General features: G+C 38.4%; 1 protein-coding gene across 1 annotated transcript; it reads left to right on the top strand.

The window, feature by feature from the left end:
• The first annotated feature begins 263 nt into the window (after window positions 1–263).
• On the top strand, window positions 264–24,309 carry LOC579243 (cystine/glutamate transporter). The gene is made up of 20 exons (XM_030984967.1): window positions 264–1,043; window positions 1,430–1,555; window positions 2,196–2,295; window positions 3,243–3,287; window positions 3,689–3,812; window positions 4,350–4,453; window positions 4,967–5,063; window positions 5,588–5,737; window positions 6,861–7,038; window positions 7,546–7,639; window positions 9,239–9,483; window positions 9,951–10,076; window positions 12,773–12,815; window positions 13,351–13,395; window positions 14,815–14,938; window positions 19,690–19,793; window positions 20,427–20,523; window positions 20,956–21,105; window positions 21,965–22,142; window positions 23,462–24,309. The coding sequence occupies exons 1-20, from the start codon at window positions 560–562 to the stop codon at window positions 23,575–23,577; spliced, it is 2,730 nt and encodes a 909-aa protein (XP_030840827.1). The 5' UTR covers window positions 264–559; the 3' UTR covers window positions 23,578–24,309.
• The last annotated feature ends 170 nt before the right edge of the window (window positions 24,310–24,479 follow it).

Here is a 24,479-nt window from a genome sequence, read left to right as displayed (position 1 = left end):
TCATTCCCAAAAACCTGGGGGGGGGGGGAATGATTGTACATGCCATCCCCCTCATCCCCCCCCCCCCCCCCCCCCCCCGTTGTCTACGGATTGCTGAAACCTCATGTGTGAAAACGGAATGCCTATTGTGGAATCATCGTTCATGAAACAGGATTGAATGCCATGGACGAGCTTCTTTGTACCATCATTGTGATTAAATTGAATTTGTTCAGTATTTCTTGGTACGTCTTCAAGTTCCCTAGTATATTTTACATTTGGATGAACAAATATCTCTGCATCTCATCATACTGATCTATATTTAGTGCACTTAATTGGTTATCCATATGCAAACTTTGTTTCAAAGGAAGCTAAAAGTTCATCCTAGGACAGGGACTTCCGACTCGGAAAAAACACTTTCAGTTTACAAGTCTACAATTGGTCTATTCGCTTAGGTTTTTGAACCGTTGACAAGTATACACTTCGCTAGAATTAAACAGACAGAGTATATCGTCACGTCGAAAGTAAACGTACATGAGCCATCATAATTTAAGATCGTTCAAAATTTCTCGGTCTGATTGCAATGGCGCGATTGAGGGAAGCCCCTGGCAATGGACTTCAAAATGAGTCTGTCCAGGATCTTACTGATAGCACAGCTGTTAGTCTAACCCGTCAGGTCACACTGATAGATAGTGTATCTCTCACAGTTGGTACTATCATAGGATCTGGTATTTTCATCTCTCCAACGAGTGTCCTAGAGAACTCTGGAGGGATAGGCTGGGCTCTCCTCGTCTGGGTTCTGTGTGGCATCTTATCAATGCTTGGAGCACTATGTTATGCGGAGCTTGGGACGACCTTCCCAGTTTCTGGAGGAGACTTCTCATACCTCCTGGAGGCGTATGGTCCGATCCTGGCCTTTCTAAGACTTTGGACTAGTGTGGTTTCCATCAGGACAGCATCCTTTGCTGTTTTGTCTTTGACGTGTGTAACTTACATTCTCCTGCCGTTCTACCCCAACTGTGACATTCCACCCGTGGTGTTTCGCCTGGTTGCAGCCTGTGTACTTTGTAAGTACGGTCCTATAGAGCCTTTCTCCCAATTTAGCTCAGAACCCCTTTAAGTTGGCAAAAAGGTTGACCCCCAAGTGGTATCGATTTCAGCCATCTTAGCTACCCCATATTTGTTTCCAAGTCTTGAACATTGCCACTTTTTAGGTGCATAACTTGGTGTCAATATATTAATGTACTGTGTTGCTTTCTTGCAAGTAGCCAAATTATCTTCAGGGAAACATACACATTATTATTGACCACCTTCCCCTGTTTGACAAGGCACGGGAGATGAAAATGGGAGGCATCCTTCCTTTGATATATTTCAGCAATGAAATCACATAGCGTGGATACCTAGCAATCTTAGCACAGGTATCTATTATGGTCATTTTTATGAAATTCTACAGGTGCCATCTTTTTCGTGAACAGCCTGAGTGTCCCTCTAAGTCGCAGGATACAAGTCTTATTCACGGTAGCTAAGCTCCTTGGTTTAGCTGTCATCATCGTCTCTGGGCTTGTCCAGCTAGCTAATGGTAAGAAATTTTTAATTTTTTTATTTACAAGAATTGGTATTTGTTATTGTACCGCTGAACATACCGAAGAGAAAAAATTTAAACAAAGTTCGATATCAAAGAATTTCCAAAATTAAACTAAAATATATTTATTCGCCTTGTCCATCAACTTTTGAAATATGCGAACATATCGATGACATATTTAGGGGATTTCTATGGGATATACAATTGGGTATTTACATTTCCATATAGATTATTTCTCGAAAACCTTTGCGATAGTGTTGCAAACTTAATTATTGTTTTTTGTCTCAATTCACAGGCATTATTCTCTTCCCAGCGGTTTGTAATCGTAAAAGTTAAAGTATTTGATTTTCATAGATAATTATGACATTTATTTATTTATTTATTTATTTATTTATTTATTTATATATTTATTTATTTAGAGATAGAGAGAGAGAGAGAGAGAGAGAGGTGAATTCCACAATGACTTAAGTCGTTACTAAAATTCCCTGTGTCAATAATTATGTTTCATGATATTCCTTTGAAACAAAACTTACCTAATATAATAGCGTAAAGTGAAATTCAAATTGCTAGTTCTTCTCTACTGCTCCCAAAATCTGGACATGCATTATTATTTTTTGTTTTTTGTTTGTTTTCAAAGGTGAGACATCCAACTTTGCAAATTCCTTCGACACTTCTAAATTTAGTTTTAGAACGTTTCCCCTCGCCATATATTCAGGTCTCTTCGCCTTTTCGGGATGGTAAGATCCTATGTAACAATATCAGGTTTTTCGTTTTTATTAAAATTTTGTTACCTGTGAATTTAAAAAAAAAAATTGCTCGGTTCAATACTAAATTTGTCAAATATTTGGAAAAATTGTATATTATAAATTTAACTTTTTAATCAAATAATTTGTGGGTGTTTGCCTCAATTCATTTTCAATTCGATTCAATTCAATTCAGTTTATTAATTTTTCTCAAGCATAAAAACAATATTATAATATATACTAGAATGGCAAATATACATAGTAAGAGAAAAAACGGAAACTACAAAAAAGTTTATAAAAACTTGTATGGAGTAATTCCCAGTATTAAAAGGAAAAAATACGGGGTATAAACAATTGCAATAACAAAATACAAAATTATGCAGATTAATCAGTAACACACTACACCAACAAACACCAGCAATTATACAGGGAGGGTGGGGGGGGGGGGGTAATGGTAAATGTAAATTTAATAGAGAAAAAGATTAATTTGAATAATCATCAATATATACCCTTTTCAACTTCGCTTTAAATGAAGTTATATTTGTTGAACTCTTTATTTCCTCTGGGAGATTATTCCACAAACGTGGACCTCTTAGAAACTTTGGATGGCTAAATAGGCTCAATCGGCATTTAGTTGAATTATTGCATTCTTTAGCAATATTCAGCCTAACTGTGCCATACATCACTTGTATATCAGACTTATGTTTTTCTAAATTCTGGGTCTCAATATTAACCCCTTCGTTACTTGGGTATTTCCAAACTTTGTTTTATAATAGGTACTTGAACGGTGAACCCAACGAGAGTACCCATTGTAATATGATTAGAAAGGGATTTTATGCCTTACTTTTTCATGGCTTGTGATTTTATGTACTTGGCAAAGGTTATATTGACTTCAAATTTCTAAACACATCTTAAATCAAGTATTTGATTTTTTTTTTCAGGCAGTACTTGACTCAAGTGACAGAAGAAATAGTCAAGCCTTCCAGGTAAGGATTATTGTGCTGATTCTGAATGGTTTATGCAAATTGACGTACGTAACAGTTCAAATTTATTTGCTGTAGTTGTAATTGTCTGAATCAATTGAAAGTGGATCATTATTGATCTTTAGTTAACAACGGGAGATACTCCCATCATAATATACTATTGTTTACGGGCAGAGCCTTTCAATATCGCAAAGAAAATAGAAGTATGTCCATCTTATCTCAATCAGATTTTGATTGTATTCTGAATGTGGGAATTATTATAAGTTTAGGGCACTTTCAAAGTCTTAGTTAGCCTTTCAAGAAGAAAAATATTTCAGGAAAAAGTGTAGAGCACAATCTCCGTTACACTTATTATTATGTAGCATATTGACTAGCTATATATTTTTTACATTTTTTCTTCTCAGAACAATTCCTGTGTCAATTGGGATCTCCATGACAATAATAACAGTGGTGTACCTGCTAACAAACATTGCTTACTTCACTGTGCTCTCAGAGAGTGAGATGCTTACATCAAGTGCGGTTGCATTGGTAAGGGACTAATCTTGCGCCACCTGCACAAATTGCGTCAGTTCTATTGCACCATTCAATTAGCTCAGAAAAAGAAGAAGAAGAATACGAGGAAGAAGAAGACAAAGAAGAAGGAGTATAGTTGCCCAAGAAGACGAAAAAGAAGACAAAGGAGAAGGAGGAGAAGTCGATCAAGAAGACTAAAAAGAAGACACTAAAATATAGAAGAAGACGAAAAAGAAAGACAAGCTTTCCATTTTAAGTATGTTGGCATATTATATTCTCAATATCCCAATACTTCACACTTCGTAAATACTAATCAAACCGATTTCTTTTAACCAATTTATTTAAGTATGCCACACATAAATCTCTCTTGATGGATACTTAATTAAAGCTGTTGTTAGCTGTTGTATAAAATGACTAATCACGATACCCTCTGCATGAACAGTGTTCATGTATGCTCCTTTACGGATTAAGATTTAAATTCATGTCGTCTTGAATATATCTGATTTCATGACTGACTTGATAAAAACCTTTTGAATCAAATTCTTTGATCAGGACTTTGGTCAGCGTGTATTAGGTAGTTGGTGGTGGACTATGAGTGTGGCTGTTGCTTTGTCAACCATTGGATCCGTAAATGGGGGCGTGTTTGGCTTCGCAAGGTAAGGCTGAATAAGAAAGAAGATTGATTTCAATTCTTTATGTAGAATTTAGGCTTTGTCAACTATTTAGAATTCGTATATCTATATTTAGCAAGTCATTTATGCTTTGATTCGTTAGTATGTCATTGTTTACATATGATGTTATCATTTCATTTGAATCGTATTCTTTGTTTTAGTGTCTTGTAATATTCTTATCGTACAATCTGGTCTCGAAGCATCTGAGCTACTTGTTTTCTATTGTTATTTGCTTTTTAGTATAGGTCACCAATTATGAACTGCAAATATGGTTATCACCCGCTGCACATGATTATCAAACAACAGATAGCGCCATCTATCATATGTCCCGTTTGTAAAGCAATTGCATAAATGGAGGAACTTGAAAAGTATCTGGGTTATCGAGGTTGCCAAGAGCAAATTTGTACTTGTCCGGAAAGCATGCAAACGAATTTGAACATATTATTTAGAAAGTAACATTGTCAATTTGCTTTATATTTTGTTGTAATCTGCATGTAGGTTCTTACTGGTTGCATCACGTGAGGGTCACATGCCTGCCATAGCATCAATGATACACATCGATCGGAAAACTCCCCTACCAGCTGCCATGTTACTGGTACGGTATTTTAGTTTTTGGTATTCTGTGGTCACGAGCTCATATAGGAATCAAATACGATTAAAAAAAAATAATGCTCTGATTTATTTTGGTTTGATATAGTATAAGTATAAGATTTTGTGTCCATATCATGAAATTCAATTTCCACTGTTTGGTACAGATAATACAATATAAACATACACATAATGGGAAAGAATATATACATAACATACAAAATGAATGAATTATAATTGATTTATCCATCATCAAAAGCACTGTGATCTCAATTACTCATCTGCATCAAATGTGTTATTGTGCTGAAAATGATTCAAGCTATTTTTAAAACCGTGGACAAAAATCTTGGTAATAATCATAAATATGTACAAGGTATGACCTGGCTTTTTGTCGGAAACCCATCAGCATCTAAGTTACGAAATGTTTTATTTGGTTCCTATACGTGATGAAAATTGGAAAGAAAGTAGACGAATCTTTGAAGCTGAATTGAATTTGAATTTGAATTGAATTGAATTTGAATTGTCTTTCAGGCTCCTATTTGCCTCTTGATGTTGATCAGTGATGACGTAGGAACCCTTATCAACTATCTCAGTTTCACACGATGGCTCTTCATCGGTATCACCTGTGCTATCATACCTTACTATAGATGGAAACATCCAGAATTACCTCGCCCTTTTAAGGTTAGTCTAACCATCACTGATTTTATATTTAATATATAAACTTTATATAATTTAGCACGGACACAGCGGGCTAAAAAAAATGCTGTCAAATTAGCCTAAATATGGCACTTGATTTGCTTGAGTCACTACAAGGGATCGTTTAACAATGTTAAATCTGAGATACACGACCGTGTTATCAGTGCCTTTAATATGGTGTAATATTGAAGCCCTAAAAAAAATTGGATTCAAAATGATCAAGAAGTGCCTCAAAAAATTAAATTGACTGGTTTTACCGTACTCGTTTTCCCCAATAGAATGTAGTGTTATGAAAATCGTTTGGTAAACGGTTTTCAAAATGTGTAATTCCAATCATAAATATCTTGATAATCAGACAGGCGATCGGCTTGTAAAAGTCATTGAGTTTCTGACTGACCTAAAGGTTTAAAATTATCATTGCAGCATGAGCTAAGTCCAGGATTTTGTTTCAAAATCTGAGACAAAGTTACCGGATCCCTTTAACGTTCATGTTTTAGTTTCTTTTGTAACTATTACGTTACTATTACGATGATTTTCTGTAATTAAATTAAGCTGAGACTGAAATTTAGCGAATCTGAGATATCCCCAAAACCAAAGACGTTTAAATATAAAACACGCACACACGTGCACACACACACACACACACACACACCAACACGCATGCGCACACACACAAACGTACACAAATTTGCATCACACAGTCGCGCAGTAAAAATGCCCGTCATGAAATTGACGCATGACCCTCTCTACAGTATGTTTATCCTATTATATATGTGTACTTGATATCAATCGGCATTTATACAAAAATGTTAAAGAATATTTACAATGAAAATTGTTCAATTATCTGGACAATGAAAATCGATGGCAACACTCATTTAACTGAAAATATTGTTAACGAATACAAAAATAACAGTGTCTGTATATATTTATTAAGTGCTAAATGGAAACTGTCGAATGATATTCTGAACCAACTATCTATCAGATGGGGATGTAAATACTCTTATTCATGAAATATGATCATTTTAACGTTTATATCTCAATCTTAGTGTTTACTAAAGGATAATAATAAATGTAGGTCTACATGTATATGATTCTCTTCCTTTAATAGGTTCCTCTGGCTGTACCGATTGTGTTCGTGTTGTGTGCGTTGTTCGTGGTTGGGATGTCACTGTACAGCAGTCCTGTAGATTGTGGTATTGGTTTAGCAATCATGCTAGCTGGGATACCTGTCTATTATCTTTGTGTTCGGTGGCAGAACAAACCAGACTGGGTTAATGATAGATTGCGTAAGTAATTCGTAGTTTCTAAAAGTGTCGAATCCTTTTATTATTTTGATGGGTTTATATCACAAAATTGACTCAGAAATTAAATTGCACGCTAGGCATTTCACCTGAAAAGAAAATTATGACAAATGTCATTACCCTTCACAAAACGATCCAGCGATTTCTGCCAATTCATAATCTGTCATCCTCCTTTGCGTTATAGCCTACATGGTGTATTGGTGCTCTCCCAGAATATTATATTAAAGGTTGCAGCCAGTTCAACTTTAACATCTGCTCTGTTTTCTTATAATCAAAAAAGAATACCATGCAGGCTACTATGACTGAACTCGAATATACCAGTAAATTCCTGACAAAATGAGTTCACGTTTGTCAACTTCTTAGATTTTTAAACAATGTTACGATTAGCCTCTTTTCTATGGAGACATGCAGTTATTTCTATGGATTATTCGCTATACAAAACGTTTAATTAATAATCATTATTATTATTTGTATGATGTATTCTTTCTCTAGATCGTGCGACCATATTTTTACAGCAGCTCCTCTTCGTCATACCCCCAGAGGACGAGGATGAGTCCCCCAAACTCGTTCAACTCGAAGATGACCAGTGATTACCAAGAACTTAAAGCTAGATTTCAGATTGATTACTTTGTGAATATTTCGTTTTTCCTTCTTATTTCTCGTTGTGCCTGGTCCATTGCTCATTCTCTTTCGGAGCTATTGTAACGGCTTTTTTATTTAGTAAATGATGCTTGTATCATACACGTATTCAAGCACTGATTTATGAACAAATTTCCTTTTTTTTTAATTCAGTTAATTTGGGATTCATTCACAACTTGCACGTGATCAATTTAGTCATATAAATAATACAGATAAGCATGTATATAAGCAATTTATGATTATCATTAAAATCATCAACTTTGTGGTCCAATGTTATAATCTATATTAGCGTTTTTTGTGTACTTAAAGGGATAGTTGAGTTCTGTTTTCAGACCGCAAATGCCTTCAAAGTGCATGGTTATTGCTCTGATTCTTATCTATGGTATTTATAGTGCCTTTTAATTTTCTGCCCTTATGGTCAACACCATTGAGGAGGGGAGGGGGAGGACGAGTGCCAAAATTATGGCCAAAAAGGAATTTTAATTCTGTTTAGGCTGTTACTGTTTTATTCGTCACACTTTCATTAAAATGAAAAAACAAAATAAACAATCACAGAAAGAGAGCTAGGAGTACTAATGTTATGAGAGAAACAGATACAAGTCGAAAAATGCAAATACTGCTGACAATATAGGAAACATGAAGTCAATTAAGATTAGTTACAGAGGTTTGTTTGTTCCTACTGTATGTTCGCTCTAATAATGATCAAAGTACACCTTTGTTATGGGCGGTAACAGGTCAATCCCATCACCTTTAAAACAATGCAGTATAGATACGTCTTATTCTGCTTTACGAAAAAGAACTAAAGGCGTAATCGGAAATGGGGCGAAATTATTTTCCAAGTATTTTCAATTTGTATTCTGAACTCGGTATTTATTTGTGAGAGGCTTGGATTGAGTCGCCAGGCATCTTTATGTCTGAGCACAGGCGCGTATACGCAGGGGGGGGGGGGGGGGGGGGGGGGGGGGGGGTGATAATAATAATACAAATTTAAAAAAATTGTGGTAATGGATGACCCCAAAAAGCTGACCTAACCCCCCCCCCCCCCCCCCCCCCCTCCCCCAACGAAACGAAATATCGATCGTCCAAATTTTCAAATTTTGGGACAAAAAAAAGAAAAAGAAAAAAGAAAATGTGCTCTTACCCCCCCCCCCCCCCGTTTCAAATTTTAAACCCCCCCCCCCCTCGAAAAAATCCTGCGTACGCGCCTGTCTGAGCATATATGTTAATCTTGTTGAAGTTGCACATATACATCACTGGACCCTGAATAGTAACCTACTTCTACATCACATCTCGTATGTCTAGTTAATCTGCTTGTATCGTCATTCAGTTTATACCCCGTGCAACCTATGTTCACCTTTGTAACCACGTTATCAAGAAGGAAAACAAGCATTCATTATTTATTTTGTCTTAAAAAGGGCTAGTTAAATAGTCTTCAAACTGTTAACAAACAGTACACCTGAGAACAAGAAAAGCAAGGAGAAGCTCCTTAGAAACATCGACAGACCCCATTAAGATTGTTCGATCTTTCTGCAATGGTTCGATTAAGGAAGACCCCTGACGGAGGGCATGAGAATCAGTCTATCCAGGACGGTGACACAGCTGTCCGTCTAACTCGTGAGGTCACCCTGATAGACAGTATAGCGCTCATCGTCGGTCAGATCATAGGATCGGGTATCTTCGTCTCTCCTACGAGTGTGCTGGAGAATTCTGGAGGGGTGGGATGGGCGTTGATGGTCTGGGTCCTCTGTGGTATCCTCTCCATGTTAGGAGCGCTGTGTTACGCGGAGCTTGGTACGACCTTCCCGGTATCAGGTGGAGATTTCTCCTATCTCCTAAAAGCTTATGGTCCGATCCTGGCCTTTCTAAGGCTCTGGACGAGTGTGGTTTCCATCAGAACAGCATCCTTTGCTATCTTGTCTTTGACCTGCGTGACTTATATTCTCCTGCCTTTTTACCCGGACTGTGACGTTCCACCACTGTATTGCGTCTTGTTGCAGCATGTGTACTTTGTAAGTATAGCTGGAGACATTAATTAATGGTTGCCTATCGAATAATCGAATAAACCGATGACAAAATTAAATTCTTTTGAAATTCTTTGTAAATCTGCCGTCATCTCATTTGTAATGTGCTCTTTACAAAAGAATGATTACAATTAAAAATGTGTCCAAATTCGTATTTGTTTTCTCCTTAAAAATCATCGGTCTTATCTTTACCTATATACAAATTTTCTTTGATGTTTCATCCTGACTGAAATCTAGGTACCGTCTTTTTCGCGAACAGCCTGAGTGTCCCACTTAGTCGCAAGATACAAGTCGTATTCACGGTAGCTAAGCTCCTTGGTTTAGCTATCATCATTGTCTCTGGGATAGTCCAGCTAGCTAATGGTAAGTCTCTTAGCTGACATGTCTTATGGCAATCCGTGTTAAAACATCGGAATTCATGACGACTAAATTTGTCGTTGCTGTTCATTAACATCGGCCATGTTTTACCAATATTGTCAGGTTCAGTATTCAGGGCCCGATACAAAGGAGAGGGAGAAGGGGGGGGGGGGGGAGGGGGAGGGGAGGGGGTGGGTGATCGAGTTCCAAAGTCTCCTATAATCTCAAGAGTCTCGGATCTCTTGATATGATAACGTTTAATGCAGGGGCGTAAATCCGTACCGAGGAGTGGGGGGGATGATCGTCGATAGCCATCACATAGTTCTAGCACGAGCACACGCCCACACTAATTTACGCAAGCGCGCGCGATCGCGCACGCACAAACACACAACGCACACACACACGCGCACACACACAAACGAACAAACAACAAACAATATTAGAGAAAGAAGACGATTCGTTGTACCGTTTTTGAAAATAATCCTCGTCTGAATTCAGTTCCCCCCTTCCCTCCCGCGCGAAGCGCGGAAGCTTTTACGTTTCATTAAATCATAAGGGAAAGAAGGCGATTCGTTGTACCGTTCTCGACTTTTAATCCTCATCTGAATTCAGTTTTTCCCTTCCCCCCTCCTGCGCGAAGCGCGGAAGCTTTTACGTTTGTTAAAATCATTGGAGAAAGAAGACGATTCGTTGTACCGTTCTCGACTTTTAATCCTCGTCTGAATTCAGTTCCCGCCGCCTCCCCTCCCGCACGAAGCGCCTAAGCTTTTACGTTTCATAAAATCATTAGAGAAAGAAGACGATTCGTTGTACCGTTCTCGACTCTTAATCCTCGTATGAATTCAGTTCCCCCCTTCCCTCCCGCGCGAAGCGCGGAAGCTTTTACGTTTCATTAAATCATTAGGGAAAGAAGACGATTCGTTGTACCGTTTTCGACTTTTAATCCTCATCTGAATTCAGTTTTTCCCTTCCCCCCTCCTGCGCGAAGCGCGGAAGCTTTTATGTTTCATAAAATCATTGGAGAAAGAAGACGATTCGTTGTACCGTTCTCGACTTTTTATCCTCGTCTGAATTCAGTCCCCCCCCCTCCTCCTCCCGCGCGAAGCGCGGAAGCTTTTACGTTTCATTAAATCATTAGGGAAAGAAGACGATTCGTTGTACCGTCTTCGACTTTTAATCCTCATCTGAATTCAGTTTTTCCCTTCCCCCCTCCTGCGCGAAGCGCGGAAGCTTTTACGTTTCATAAAATCATTGGAGAAAGAAGACGATTCTTGTACCGTTCTCGACTTTTGATCCTCGTCTGAATTCAGTCCCCCCCCCTCCTCCTGCACGAAGCGCGGAAGCTTTTACGTTTCATTAAATCATTAGAGAAAGAAGACGATTCGTTGTTCCGTTCTCGAATCTTAATCCTCGTCTGAATTCAGTTCCCGCCTCCCCTCCCGCGCGAAGCGCCTAAGCTTTTACGTTTCATGAAATCATTAGAGAAAGAAGACGATTCGTTGTACCGTTCTCGACTCTTAATCCTCGTATGAATTCAGTTCCCCCCTTCCCTCCCGCGCGAAGCGCGGAAGCTTTTACGTTTCATTAAATCATTAGAGAAAGAAGACGATTCGTTGTACCATTCTCGACTCTTTATTTCTTTAAAAAGGGGGTGGGTTTTTTTCTCTCTCTCTTTGGACTCCTGAAAAATGTAAAAAGGAGGTTATAAAATATCTTGAATATCATAGAAAAATTGATCAAATCCCGGGATCAAATTTCTGAAATTCCTGCTAGCTTTGAAAGCTCATTCAGGATTATTTCATTTTGAAAAGTAAAAGCATTGGCCCCCAGTCCCCCTCGATCGACTAGAGCTCACGTGAAATGGGGGGGGGGGGGGGGTACATTTAGCAGTGTTCCGGATTTTTTTTTTTTTTTTTGGGGGGGGGGGGTCTCCAAGGTAGGAAAAGCCAGCGAAAAGCCGGCGAAATGGGGATTCAGAAATGTTGGCAGTCCAGAGATAGGGTGGGGTGCTTTTAAAGGGCGGGAACGAGCGTACGCGTACCCTAAATAATACTAAGTGGGGGGAGCCGGGCATCTACTGTACATGATTGCACTTTTTAAGCGCTCGCGCGCTGGTGCACTTTACGTCTGAGCTATAATAATACCTTGCAAAATAACGAAAAATTATTCTAAAGTTTATGAAGTGCTTGTTCGCGCACGTCACGCAACTACTCTTAATGATCGTGACATACTATATCCGTGTAGGCTATACAGTTATACTTACATTAAAAAAATTACTCATTTTTCATGTATTATGCTAAAATTGAAACAATCACATTTTGTTTTCTTCTTCTTCTTCTTCTTCCTTTTTTTTTCTCTCTTTTTTTTTGCAATATCAGGGGGGATGATTGTACAGGCCATCCCCCCTACTTCAAGCCAGGGGGGATGCAGCCCCCCCCCCCATCCCCCCCCCCCCCCCCCCCCCCCGGGATTTACGCCCCTGGTTTAATGTATGTTCTATGTCTGCCTATTGTTCTCTGCTCCGATAGATTTTCATCTATAATGGTATTCTAAAATGATAAAAACCTGTTTAAGGTATTATTTTAAAAGTAGGTATGGATGGAAAATTAATTTCATTATGTTTGTTTTTCTTCTTTTTTTAAACAGGGGAGACCGCCAACTTCACGAATGCATTCGACACTTCTAAATTCAATTTCCGCACATTCCCCTCGCCATATATTCAGGTCTCTTCGCATATTCAGGATGGTAAGATCACTCAAACACGTACAGTGATATTTTGGAACAATGATTCTTCGTATTTCTTCCTTATCCAAAACGCTAAGAGCTTTGACTGACGTTTCAGCCATATATAATCAAAGGATATTTTAAAAATGTATTTCTCACTCTTTTGTCCAGGCCGACGTTGAACTTTCGAAATAATGATAGCTTAGGACACAAATTATTATTCAAGCCTTTCGACGGGAATAATAATATTGTTCTCTATAATCTATCATAGCAGAATAGATCAATTCTCTTCTGGCTTTGTGATCTTTATGGGGGTTTCAACTAATTGAATTTAAATCTATCACTTATCCCTCAAATTGATGAATTCATACGATCGTTTAGCAATAAGCAAATAAATTACCATGGCGAAAATTATTTCAAACGTCTTTGCTTTTTCTGGACTCCTGAAACATTATTTTCATCATTTGGCGTTTTGTATTAACTGTATGTATTTTTAAACATTGGATTCGTTTAGTACTTGTAGAAACGTTTATGTATTTATCTTTCCTTTCCATAGGCAGTATCTGACTCAAGTGACGGAAGAAATAGTCAATCCCTCCAAGTAAATATTGTTTCTTTGATACGAGTGCATACAACAATTAAGACCGTGATGACCTCTATACAGTATTTCCAATTAGTCGTCACTATGGTCCGGGTTTATCCATCAGTATCTAAACAGATTTGTACAGTTACATGATATTTTTTTTTTTTATTGTTGCCCATAGTTTTATATATTACAAGCCCTCCTAAAATCTATGTCAGATGTTGTCGATGAATAGTATTGCTATAGTCAAGTCTGAGTTTGTTTTAAGCTGTTTTCCTCATTGAGTCTAGTTTAAACACGATCAAACATGAAAAGGGAATGAAACAACCATAACAGCAACAAATGGTTAGCTTGTGGTCATAGTGTAAACTGCTATTGTACTCATGTGATGTGTTGTTGTTTTATTACCCTTGTCATACCTTTACAAAGTTATTTCAAGTACAAGTCTTTTTCGAAGTTTACACAATCCAACGGGTGAACTAGATGACGCTCGCCATGTGTTATCCGTTTCTTGCTTGAGCTTTCATCGTAACGAGGAGGCCAAAGCGATATTTTTAAAATGAATTAGATATAAGAGAAAATTGCAAAGAATTTGAAACCTCCATTGTTTATACTCTGATGGCCTTAAAGGTAAAGACCAGTTATGGTCATGCGATTGCATTGTGAAAGAAACGTTGTGGAATCGATCAGAAAAGGTTGATCATCTGGCATCTAGCATCTGCAAGGTTCTGGAATCATCAAAATGATAAGAAATTTGGCCCATTCTTCGTAAAGTTACAAGCACTATACACAGAAAGATGTATATGGGACTACCCTATATCTCTCACAGACCATGAGAGAAACAAATTTACCAAATATATGAATTAGTAGGCGGTTTCCCGGCAAATTTGTTATCATCATGTATTAGTCAAAACATATTCTTTCACATGATTGGTAATGAGAGCTTCCATTTCATTTTTTGACATTATGGGGCGTTTCCAATACTGGTCTTTACCTTTAACACTGCAGCACTTTGGACTAGCAATGTTCCGGAGATAAAAAAATATATTTACATAATGAGGGCACTGTCAGTAGAATGATAAAGTTGGCAGTATGAAAAAAAAGACAAAATAGAGAGAGAGAGAGAGAGAGAGAGAGAGAGAGAGAGAGAGAGAGAGAGAGAGAGGAGAGAGAGAGAGAGAGAGAGAGAGAGAGAGAGAGAGGAGAGAGAGAGAGAGAGAGAGGAAACCAAACGTTACCCCTTTCCGTGCACCCACTACAAAATTGTTTTGCGATCAATAGATATAATTACACCAATTATAAATTTATTAACTGTTAGCGTTCTTGTACTTTCAGAACGGTTCATTTGTCAGTCATCGTCTCTATGATAAACATAACAGTAGTGTACCTGCTAACCAACGTTGACTAATTATATTTTACATTTTTTCTTCTTCTCAGAACAATTCCTATATCAATTGGGATCTCGATGACAATAATAACAGTGGTGTACTTGCTAACAAACGTTGCGTATTTCGCTGTGCTCTCAGAGAGTGAGATGCTTGCATCAAGTGCGGTTGCATTGGTAAGATATTGATTTGTTTTGCTTGTCTCAAATAATAATGTTTAACATATGAGAAATAAATGACTAAATGAGTGAGTTTCATTATGAATTTAAAGAAAAACGTATTTTCTATAACAGCGCACCACCACCACTACTACTACTACTACTACTACTACTACTACTACTACTACTACTACTACTACCACCACCACCACCACCACCACCACCACCAGGCCTCGAATTACATCAAATTTGGGTCAAGGCCACTTTTTTGAGAGGGCACAAATCCACTGAAAGGGGCACAAATCTATCCTAAGGGGCACTAAGGCCAACGTGGAAAGTGCGCGTAAAATCACCTCACGCCGTTGTTTTCAAGGGGGGGGGGGATATGTGCACCCAGGGGCGGATCCAGGATTTCTTCCTTGGGGGGGGGGGGGGCCCACCTTTTTTTTTTTTTTTTGGTCTCGAAATTTAAAATTTTGACATTTTGTTCCCTTTGGGGTGGGTAAAGCTTTGACATTTAATTTAATTATTAGAGAAACAAGACGATTCGTTGTACCGTTCACGAAAATAATCCTCGCCTGCATGAATACAGTTTTCCCCTTCCCGCGCAAAGCGCGGAAGCTTTTATGTTTCATTAAATCATTAGAAAAAGAAGACGATTCGTTGTACCGTTCTCGACTCTTAATCCTTGTCTGAATTTCAAAAATGTTTTTTGTCTGCTCCTTTTTCTTCATACGTCCTTTTCCTTTTCTCTCCTCTCTTTTTTTTTTTTTATGGGGGGCGCCCCCACTGCCCCCCCCCCCCGGCTACGTGCCTGCGGTCAGATGAACATCTTTTGATACCTTGTTTGCCACCGGAAACTCATGGGTTGAAGGCAAATTACGGTCAGATAAGCATTCAGGGGCCCGCCTCAGGGCCCCTGGTGGAGTCGAGGGTGCGGAACCCCCTGAATTTCAGGGGTTTAAGCATTTGATTACGGTCAGATGAACATATTTTTATACCTTAATTGTGACACTGGCAGGATACTGATTGGCGTGAGGTCCAGCGGGCGGAGCCCCCAGAAGCCCATGGGTTTAAAGCATTACATTACCGTCAGATTAGCATCCAGTGGGGTCCAGGGGGCAGAGCCCCCGGAAGCTCAGGGGTTTAAGCATTTGATTACGGTCAGATGAACATGTTTTTATACTTTTGTGACACTGTTTGTGACACTGGCAGGACACTGATTGGCGTGAGGTCCAGCGGGCAGAGCCCCCAGAAGATCAAGGGTTTTAGGCACTAAATTGCAGTCAGATGAGTATCAAGAGGCCTGCCAAAGGGCCCTTGGTTGGGTCCCGGGGGCAGAGCCCACGGAAGCTCAGGGGTTTTAGTCGTTTAATTACGATCAGATGAGCAATTTTTGATACCTTATTATTTTGTTGAGAAACTGGTAGTTATCTATTTTTTCTTTCTTGCTCTCTTTCTTTCTATTTCTCTTTAAAATGCTTTTAAAAAAAAAACTGGGGGGGGGGGGGAGTTTCCCCCTTTGACGTTTCATTGAATTATTAGAGAAAGAAGATGATTCGTTGTACTGTTCTTAAATCTTTATCCTTTTCTGAATTCCAAGGGAAGCGCGGAAGCTTAGACGTTTTTAATAAATTATTAGGGAAAGAAGACGATTCGTCTCGATCTCGACTACCGGTATTATCCTTTTCTGAACTCAATTCACACCCCTCCCGCGCGATGGGAGGAAGCTATGACGTTTTAATTAAAACGTATGGGAAAGAAGACGATTCTTTGTACCATTATCTCGACTCTTAATCCTTCTCTGATTTAATTCCAGACCCTCCTCCCGAGAAAAATCCAAGTTTTTCACTGATTAAAAACTGTAAAAACGCACCAAAAAGGGTCACAACGCGAAGTAAAGATGTTGAACCAACGATGGGTAAACAAAACTTCCCAATATTGATTGGTTCAAATAAAAAGGATGGATTGAAAAACTAAGCCTGAGTCATTTGGATGAAGACATTCTTTCATATCTCCGTATCGGCAATTAAGTCCCGCCAATTAATTTAAGAGTTCCATAGTGGAAATTAAGTCTCGCCAATAATTATTGTTTTAGATCTCCGTAGGGGCAACAAAGTCTTGCCGATTATCATTGTTTTAGATCTCCGTATCGGCAATTAAGTCCCGCCAATTAATTTAGGAGTTCCATAGTGGAAATTAAGTCTCGCCAATAATTATTGTTTTAGATCTCTGTAGGGGCAACAAAGTCTTGCCGATTATCATTCTTTTAGATCTCCGTAGGGGCAACAAAGCCTTGCTGATAATTATTGTTTTTAGAGCTCCGTAGGGGCAACAAAACCTTCCGGTAATTATTGTTTTTAGAGCTCCGGAGGGGCAACAAAACCTTGCCGACTATTATTGTTTTTAGTGCTCCGTAGGGGCTACAAAACCTTCCGGTAATTATTGTTTTTAGAGCTCCGGAAGGGCAACAAAACCTTGCCGACTATTATTGTTTTTAGAGCTCCGTAGGGGCAACAAAACCTTCCGGTAATTATTGTTTTTAGAGCTCCAGAGGGGCAACAAGACCTTGCCGATTTTTATTGTTTTTAGAGGTCCGTAGGGGCAACAAAACCTTCCGGTAATTATTGTTTTTAGAGCTCCAGAGGGGCAACAAAACCTTGCCGATTTTTATTGTTTTTAGAGTTCCGGAGGGGCAACAAAACCTTGCCGACTATTATTGTTTTTAGAGCTCCGGAGGGGCAACAAAACCTTCCGGTAATTGTTGTTTTTAGAGCTCCGGAGGGGCAACAAAACCTTGCCGATTATTATTGTTTTTAGAGCTCCGTAGGGGCAACAAAACCTTCCGGTAATTATTGTTTTTAGAGCTCCAGAGGGGCAACAAAACCTTGCCGATTTTTATTGTTTTTAGAGGTCCGTAGGGGCAACTAAACCTTGCCGATAATTATTGTTTTTAGAGCTCCGGAGGGGCAACAAAACCTTGCCGACTATTATTGTTTTTAGAGCTCCGGAGGGGCAACAAAACCTTGCCGATTTTTATTGTTTTTAGAGCTCCGTAGGGGCAACTAAACCTTGCCGATAATTATTGTTTTTAGAGCTCCGGAGGGGCAACAAAACCTTCCGATAATTATTGTTTTTAGAGCCTCGGAGGGGCAACAAAACCTTGCAGATAAATATTGTTTTTAGAGGTCCGGAGGGGCAACAAAACCTTGCCGACTATTATTGTTTTTAGAGCTCCGGAGGGGCAACAAAACCTTCCGGTTATTATTGTTTTTAGAGCTTCGGAGGGGCAACAAAACCTTGCCGACTATTATTGTTTTTAGAGCTCCGGAGGGGCAACAAAACCTTGCCGATTTTTATTGTTTTTAGAGCTCCGTAGGGGCAACTAAACCTTGCCGATAATTATTGTTTTTAGAGCTCCGGAGGGGCAACAAAACCTTCCGATAATTATTGTTTTTAGAGCCTCGGAGGGGCAACAAAACCTTGCAGATAAATATTGTTTTTAGAGGTCCGGAGGGGCAACAAAACCTTGCCGACTATTATTGTTTTTAGAGCTCCGGAGGGGCAACAAAACCTTCCGGTAATTGTTGTTTTTAGAGCTCCGGAGGGGCAACAAAACCTTGCCGATTATTATTGTTTTTAGAGCTCCGTAGGGGCAACAAAACCTTCCGGTAATTATTGTTTTTAGAGCTCCAGAGGGGCAACAAAACCTTGCCGATTTTTATTGTTTTTAGAGTTCCGGAGGGGCAACAAAACCTTGCCGACTATTATTGTTTTTAGAGCTCCGGAGGGGCAACAAAACCTTCCGGTAATTGTTGTTTTTAGAGCTCCGGAGGGGCAACAAAACCTTGCCGATTATTATTGTTTTTAGAGCTCCGTAGGGGCAACAAAACCTTCCGGTAATTATTGTTTTTAGAGCTCCAGAGGGGCAACAAAACCTTGCCGATTTTTATTGTTTTTAGAGGTCCGTAGGGGCAACTAAACCTTGCCGATAATTATTGTTTTTAGAGCTCCGGAGGGGCAACAAAACCTTGCCGACTATTATTGTTTTTAGAGCTCCGGAGGGGCAACAAAACCTTGCCGACTATTATTGTTTTTAGAGCTCCGTAGGGGCAACAAAACCTTCCGGTAATTATTGTTTTTAGAGCTCCAGAGGGGCAACAAAACCTTGCCGATTTTTATTGTTTTTAGAGATCCGTAGGGGCAACTAAACCTTGCCGATAAATATTGTTTTTAGAGCTCCGTATGGGCAACAAAACCTTTTTGAACATTACAAGTCGGGTTGGCTTACGATGAATATAATGTCGGCAAAACTTTTGTGGATTAAAATATTGTGGCCGTAAACGGTTTGATTTTGAAAAGGGCATTCCGGCCAGTGAGAGGGGCATGGCGGCAAATTGCCGATTGCCGGTGGGTAATTCGAGCCCTGCACCACCACCACCACCACCACCACCACCACCACCACCTTATACCGCCGCCACCACCACCACCACCACCACTACCACAGTACCACTACTACTACTACTACTACTACTACTACTACTACTACCACTACTACCACTACTACCACTACTACTACTACTACTACTACTACTACTACTACTACTACTACTACTACTACTACTACTACTACTACTACTATTACTACTTCAACTACAACTACCACTACTACCCGGCACTACTACTAATACTACTACTAATTCTACTTCTACTACAATTACTACTTCCATTAAAATATTGGTGCTGTTATCGTTATAATTTGTCTATAGGACTACGGTCAGCGTGTTTTAGGCAGCTGGTGGTGGACTATGAGTGTGGCTGTAGCTCTATCAACCATTGGATCGGTCAACGGAGGAATATTTGGGTTTTCAAGGTATAAGTCTGCCTTTTTCGTTTACTGTATGTTTATTAAAAACAAAAAAAATAGTATTTTTAAAGAATGTTATTGATTATGCCGATGTATACACCTAAACATGAAAGATCCGGCTTCAGCTGCTAGTCATGTAAAACGAAATGCACCAAAAAAAAATTTGATTGGAATAAAAAACATTGTTTATTTGATTTTGGATTGATAATTTTAAATGATGGTTTGATAATGACGATGGCACATTATCTTTTAAATAGATTTTGAGAAATTAAAAAAATTGAATTTGTATTTAAATCATTTTTTGTTTCCTTCTCTTTAATCGCCAGCCCTGGAGTTATGATACTTTCTGAATTCCCCACATTTTGTGATATTTTCCTCATATCATTTAACACAATATCAATATCCTTCTGACTCTGATTGTAATTATACTTGCGTATGACTTTATATTGCATACAGGCTTATTATGTTCTCAAACGTTTCGTAATTCAGTACTGGACAAGCTAGAAGAAAATATCGTTTCTAATTGTTTAATTATTTAGTGCATACTAGGTCGAATGATCCTCCGACAAGCCTTTAAGGCTTTGACGGTTGTGAGAATGGGTCAATGGTATTTGCTTCTTTTATGATCTGCATGTATAGGTTCCTACTGGTGGCATCACGTGAGGGTCACATGCCTGCCATAGCATCAATGATACACACCGATCGGAGAACTCCTCTACCAGCTGTTACAATACTGGTATGGCATGACCAGTTACTCGTCACTCATTGGAATAAAAAATAATATTACCTGAATTCTTAGTATTTTTGTCTTCGTCAAGACCTTTAGCCCAATAGAAGTCCGCTGATGACAACACATCTGATTTCCCCGTGAAAGATATAAAGAACGAATTTTCACAAATATTATACAACTTTCGAAAGCCATAACTCCACGATATCAAATAAATATTGTGCAAGATCATTTGTCAATAATCTTGTCAATATGGTTCTCTAAATGTAAATGAATTCCTAGTTTGCAATTGTAGAGGATTTATGATATTCAGGTGACGTTCTTTCACAAAAATGTGTATTTTGCTCAAAAAATGAGAACTACATGGACATTTATTTGTTGGATCTCTGTGTCATGGAATATTTTTTGACAGAATTTGAATTGAATTTGATTGAATTTCAGGCTCCTTTGTGCCTCTTGATGTTACTCAGTGATGACGTGACAGCCCTTATCAACTATCTTAGTTTCACACGATGGCTTTTCATCGGTATCACGTGCACAATAATTCCTTATTATAGATGGAAATATCCAGAGCTCCCTCGTCCTTTTAAAGTAAGTCTGTTTTTGTTTTGTTTTGTTTTGTTTTTTTTTGTTTTTTTTTGGGGGGGGGGAGCGGGGATAGGGTTCTAAAGCCTGTATAAGGTTGCAATTTAATATATGCCCTATAAGGGGGGGGGGAGGGGCTCTAAAATCCGAGTTACAATGTACTTTAAATTACATAGAGTTCTCTCTCTAAAAAGAAATCGAATGATCACTGACTTAACTCCTCTGGAGAGTGAAAATGTAGTGAAAATAGAGTAAACATTCGCTCTTTTCCTCTCAGAGCGCACTCTAACATCAGTCGATATTCAGTCCTAAACAAGTGATCACTGACGTGACTCGTGGGGGAGTGAGAATAGAGTGAACTTTCACTCTTTTATTTTTAGAAAGTATACGTCTCTATGAATATGACGGACAAAGAAAGCGGACAAAATATACAGTTCCTAGGGTTATCAAAGGAACATCCCTTCACTGCTATTATGTAAAAATGTGTAGAACAGGTGTCACATGCATATTCACCTGTTCTACACATTTTTACATAATAACAGTGAAGGGATGTTCCTTTGTCTACCTGAGGAACTGTATATTTTGTCGCTTTCTTTGTCCGTCATGTTCATAGTGCATAGAGGTGTTGTGGTCCAGTGAATTAGTCTCCGGACTCTGAACCACAAGATGCGGGGTTCGAATCCCTGTCACAACACTAGTTCGTGTGTATTCATAAATCGGGGTACTCGTGGTAAGTTATCCGGGGTGCCATGAAATTCCGGAATTAGTTGTCCAGATGCATTGGTAGTCTGAGGAAAGTTGTCCGGATAAAAATGTTTCATGATCGCAATCATTCTTTGCATATGCTTTTTCTCATTACATGCAGGTTCCGCTGGTTGTCCCCATTATTTTCTCGTTTTGTGCGTTGTTCGTGGTTGGGATGTCACTGTACAGCAGTCCTGTAGATTGTGGTATTGGTTTAGCAATCATGCTATCTGGGATACCTGTCTATTACCTTTGTGTTTGGTGGCAGAACAAACCGGACTGGGTCAATGATAGATTAGGTAAGTAATACACCATTACATCTGAACCTATGGTTAATAACATCATCCGCTTTCGCTCAGTTTGTTTTATATTGAATTATGTCCTAACATTTCTGGCAATCACCGCAGTGTTATTAAGCCAGCTATAGCCGTTTAGAACATCTAAATTCCAATTTTAAAATAACGGATTATTACAGAAGGCCTTTACTCCGTCCATAAATGTTCAACTACGGAACGCCTTTTTGTTTAACGTGTTCTATGATTTTTTTTTTTTTTTTGGGGGGGGGGGGGTGGGGGGTATAGTTTTAATTTGATTTGGTTTAAATTGTTCTCTATATCATCTTTTCATTCTTGTCAAACATACACATTTAAGCATAAGTATGAAATCATGAAGCTGTGGTACATGTGTTTGCGATCCTCAGTTATAACGATGTGTATTGCAAAGAAGGGAGAGAAAAAATAAGGAAGACAAAAAGTACTGGGTATAGGGTTTCACAAAACCGCCATTAGAACAAGTTCACTGATTACTTATTGATACAGGTGTATTAAATCCAACCTTGAAATACCACGCATCTCAATAAGATAAGATAAGATAAGATTTTATTCGTCTTTCTTTCAAATGACATACAGAGCATAACATTGAATCATAACACATTTACAATGCAAAATAACAAATTATGGCAATGATAAAAACAAAGTTAACTAAAAGAAAGACGAGGAGACCCTGGTAAAAGCAGAGCTTGTAATTATTAGGGTCCCCTCTGAGCCGGATAAAACATGATGAATAGATATTTGTGACTACCTAAGAATACAATAGGGAAAAGGGGGTATAACAAAACAAGAAGTGTACACACACAACAACAACAACAACAAAACGAGAGACGAGACTAGACAAGACGGGAGAAAAGAGAAAATATGAGAAATAATAGAAGACTACAGCACATCGACAATAGGTACAGCACACAACGGGCACAAGACAACAGGGGGAGGGAATAAGAGGTTGACAATCTGAAAATATTCAGTTAGACACATATTAATATCAATTTTTTTTTTTACATTTATAGTAATACATAATATATCTTGGCACCATAATAACTACAAAAATGAACTACTCTATGAGTCACAGTATTTATTGAGAAGATAAACCTTAAGTTTACACTTAAATGAAGAGAACTTGTCAGTCAACTTGTCTTTATGAGGGTCTCATGAAACGACGCCCGAGTATTCGTAATACATGCACAATGATGATCGTACATGTCGATAAGACGCAAGCTCACTTCAACAAGTTAATTGAATGATTACATTTTCATGTATTTCTATTTCTACTCTTCTTCCACCAGATCGGGCAACCGTATTTTTACAGCAATTTCTTTTCGTCATGCCCCCAGAAGAGGGTGATGAGCCCCCAAAACCCGTTCAAAGCGAAGATGACAACTGTTCAACTTCATCACAATAAAAGCCTTCACAGTTCTGGAAGTCTTCTCTTTTAGGAGTAGTAGTAGGGACGCACTATTTTTGTGAGGAATGGAAATCATTCCAAAAAATTAGTTTAAATTGCTCTTTTGAGAGGAAATTTCATTTCCTCTCAGTGCATTAAACATTTTAGATAAATATAATGCAATGTCTGGTTTAAAAGTTAATATACAGAAGACACATGCGATTTTGATTGGAGGATTTAAAAACAAGAAAGATGGTGTTCTTTTGAATAGAAATCTAAATTGGGTGTTTGATGATTATTTCAGATATCTAGGTATAGACTTTTGTACGGATTTGCCCATATTGATAATTCACAATTATAATGAAAAATTTAAAGAAATCAAAAGTCAAATGACATCGTGGTCAAGGTGATACTTAACTGTTCTTGGAAGAATCACTGTCGTCAAGTCATTGTTGGTATCCAAATTAAACTACCTTTTTTTTTGTCCCTCCCTAATCCTGGTGAAAATCTTTTGAAAGATATAAATGCTCACTTTTATAGATTTATATGGGGGGAGAAACCTGATAAAATAAGTAGAAATCAAATGTCACAAAGTTACTCAGACGGAGGGGTTAAAATGATAGATATATACACACATTGCCAATCATTAAACATTTCCTGGATTAAGAGATTAGTAATTGGCTCAATGGATAGCAATATCCTCTGTCTTTTGCAATCTTTCTTGCCTGAAGTGCAAGATTTAAAATTATATATGGAAACAATTATTTTCGGGAACTGGCAGGTAAAACAAAAAACCTTTTTTGGAAAGATATGTTCGTGGCTTATAGTACGCTCTTGTCCATGCATAGTGATAACATTTCTTGCCAGCCCTTATGGAATAATGACTACATTAAAATAGGCAATAGCTCAATATATAATAA

This window comes from Strongylocentrotus purpuratus, unplaced genomic scaffold, assembly GCF_000002235.5.
Source record: "Strongylocentrotus purpuratus isolate Spur 01 unplaced genomic scaffold, Spur_5.0 spur5_scaffold_14, whole genome shotgun sequence".
Lineage (NCBI taxonomy): Eukaryota > Metazoa > Echinodermata > Echinoidea > Camarodonta > Strongylocentrotidae > Strongylocentrotus > Strongylocentrotus purpuratus.
Note: the sequence above shows the minus strand (reverse complement) of the source record. Positions and strands in the feature narration are given on the sequence as shown.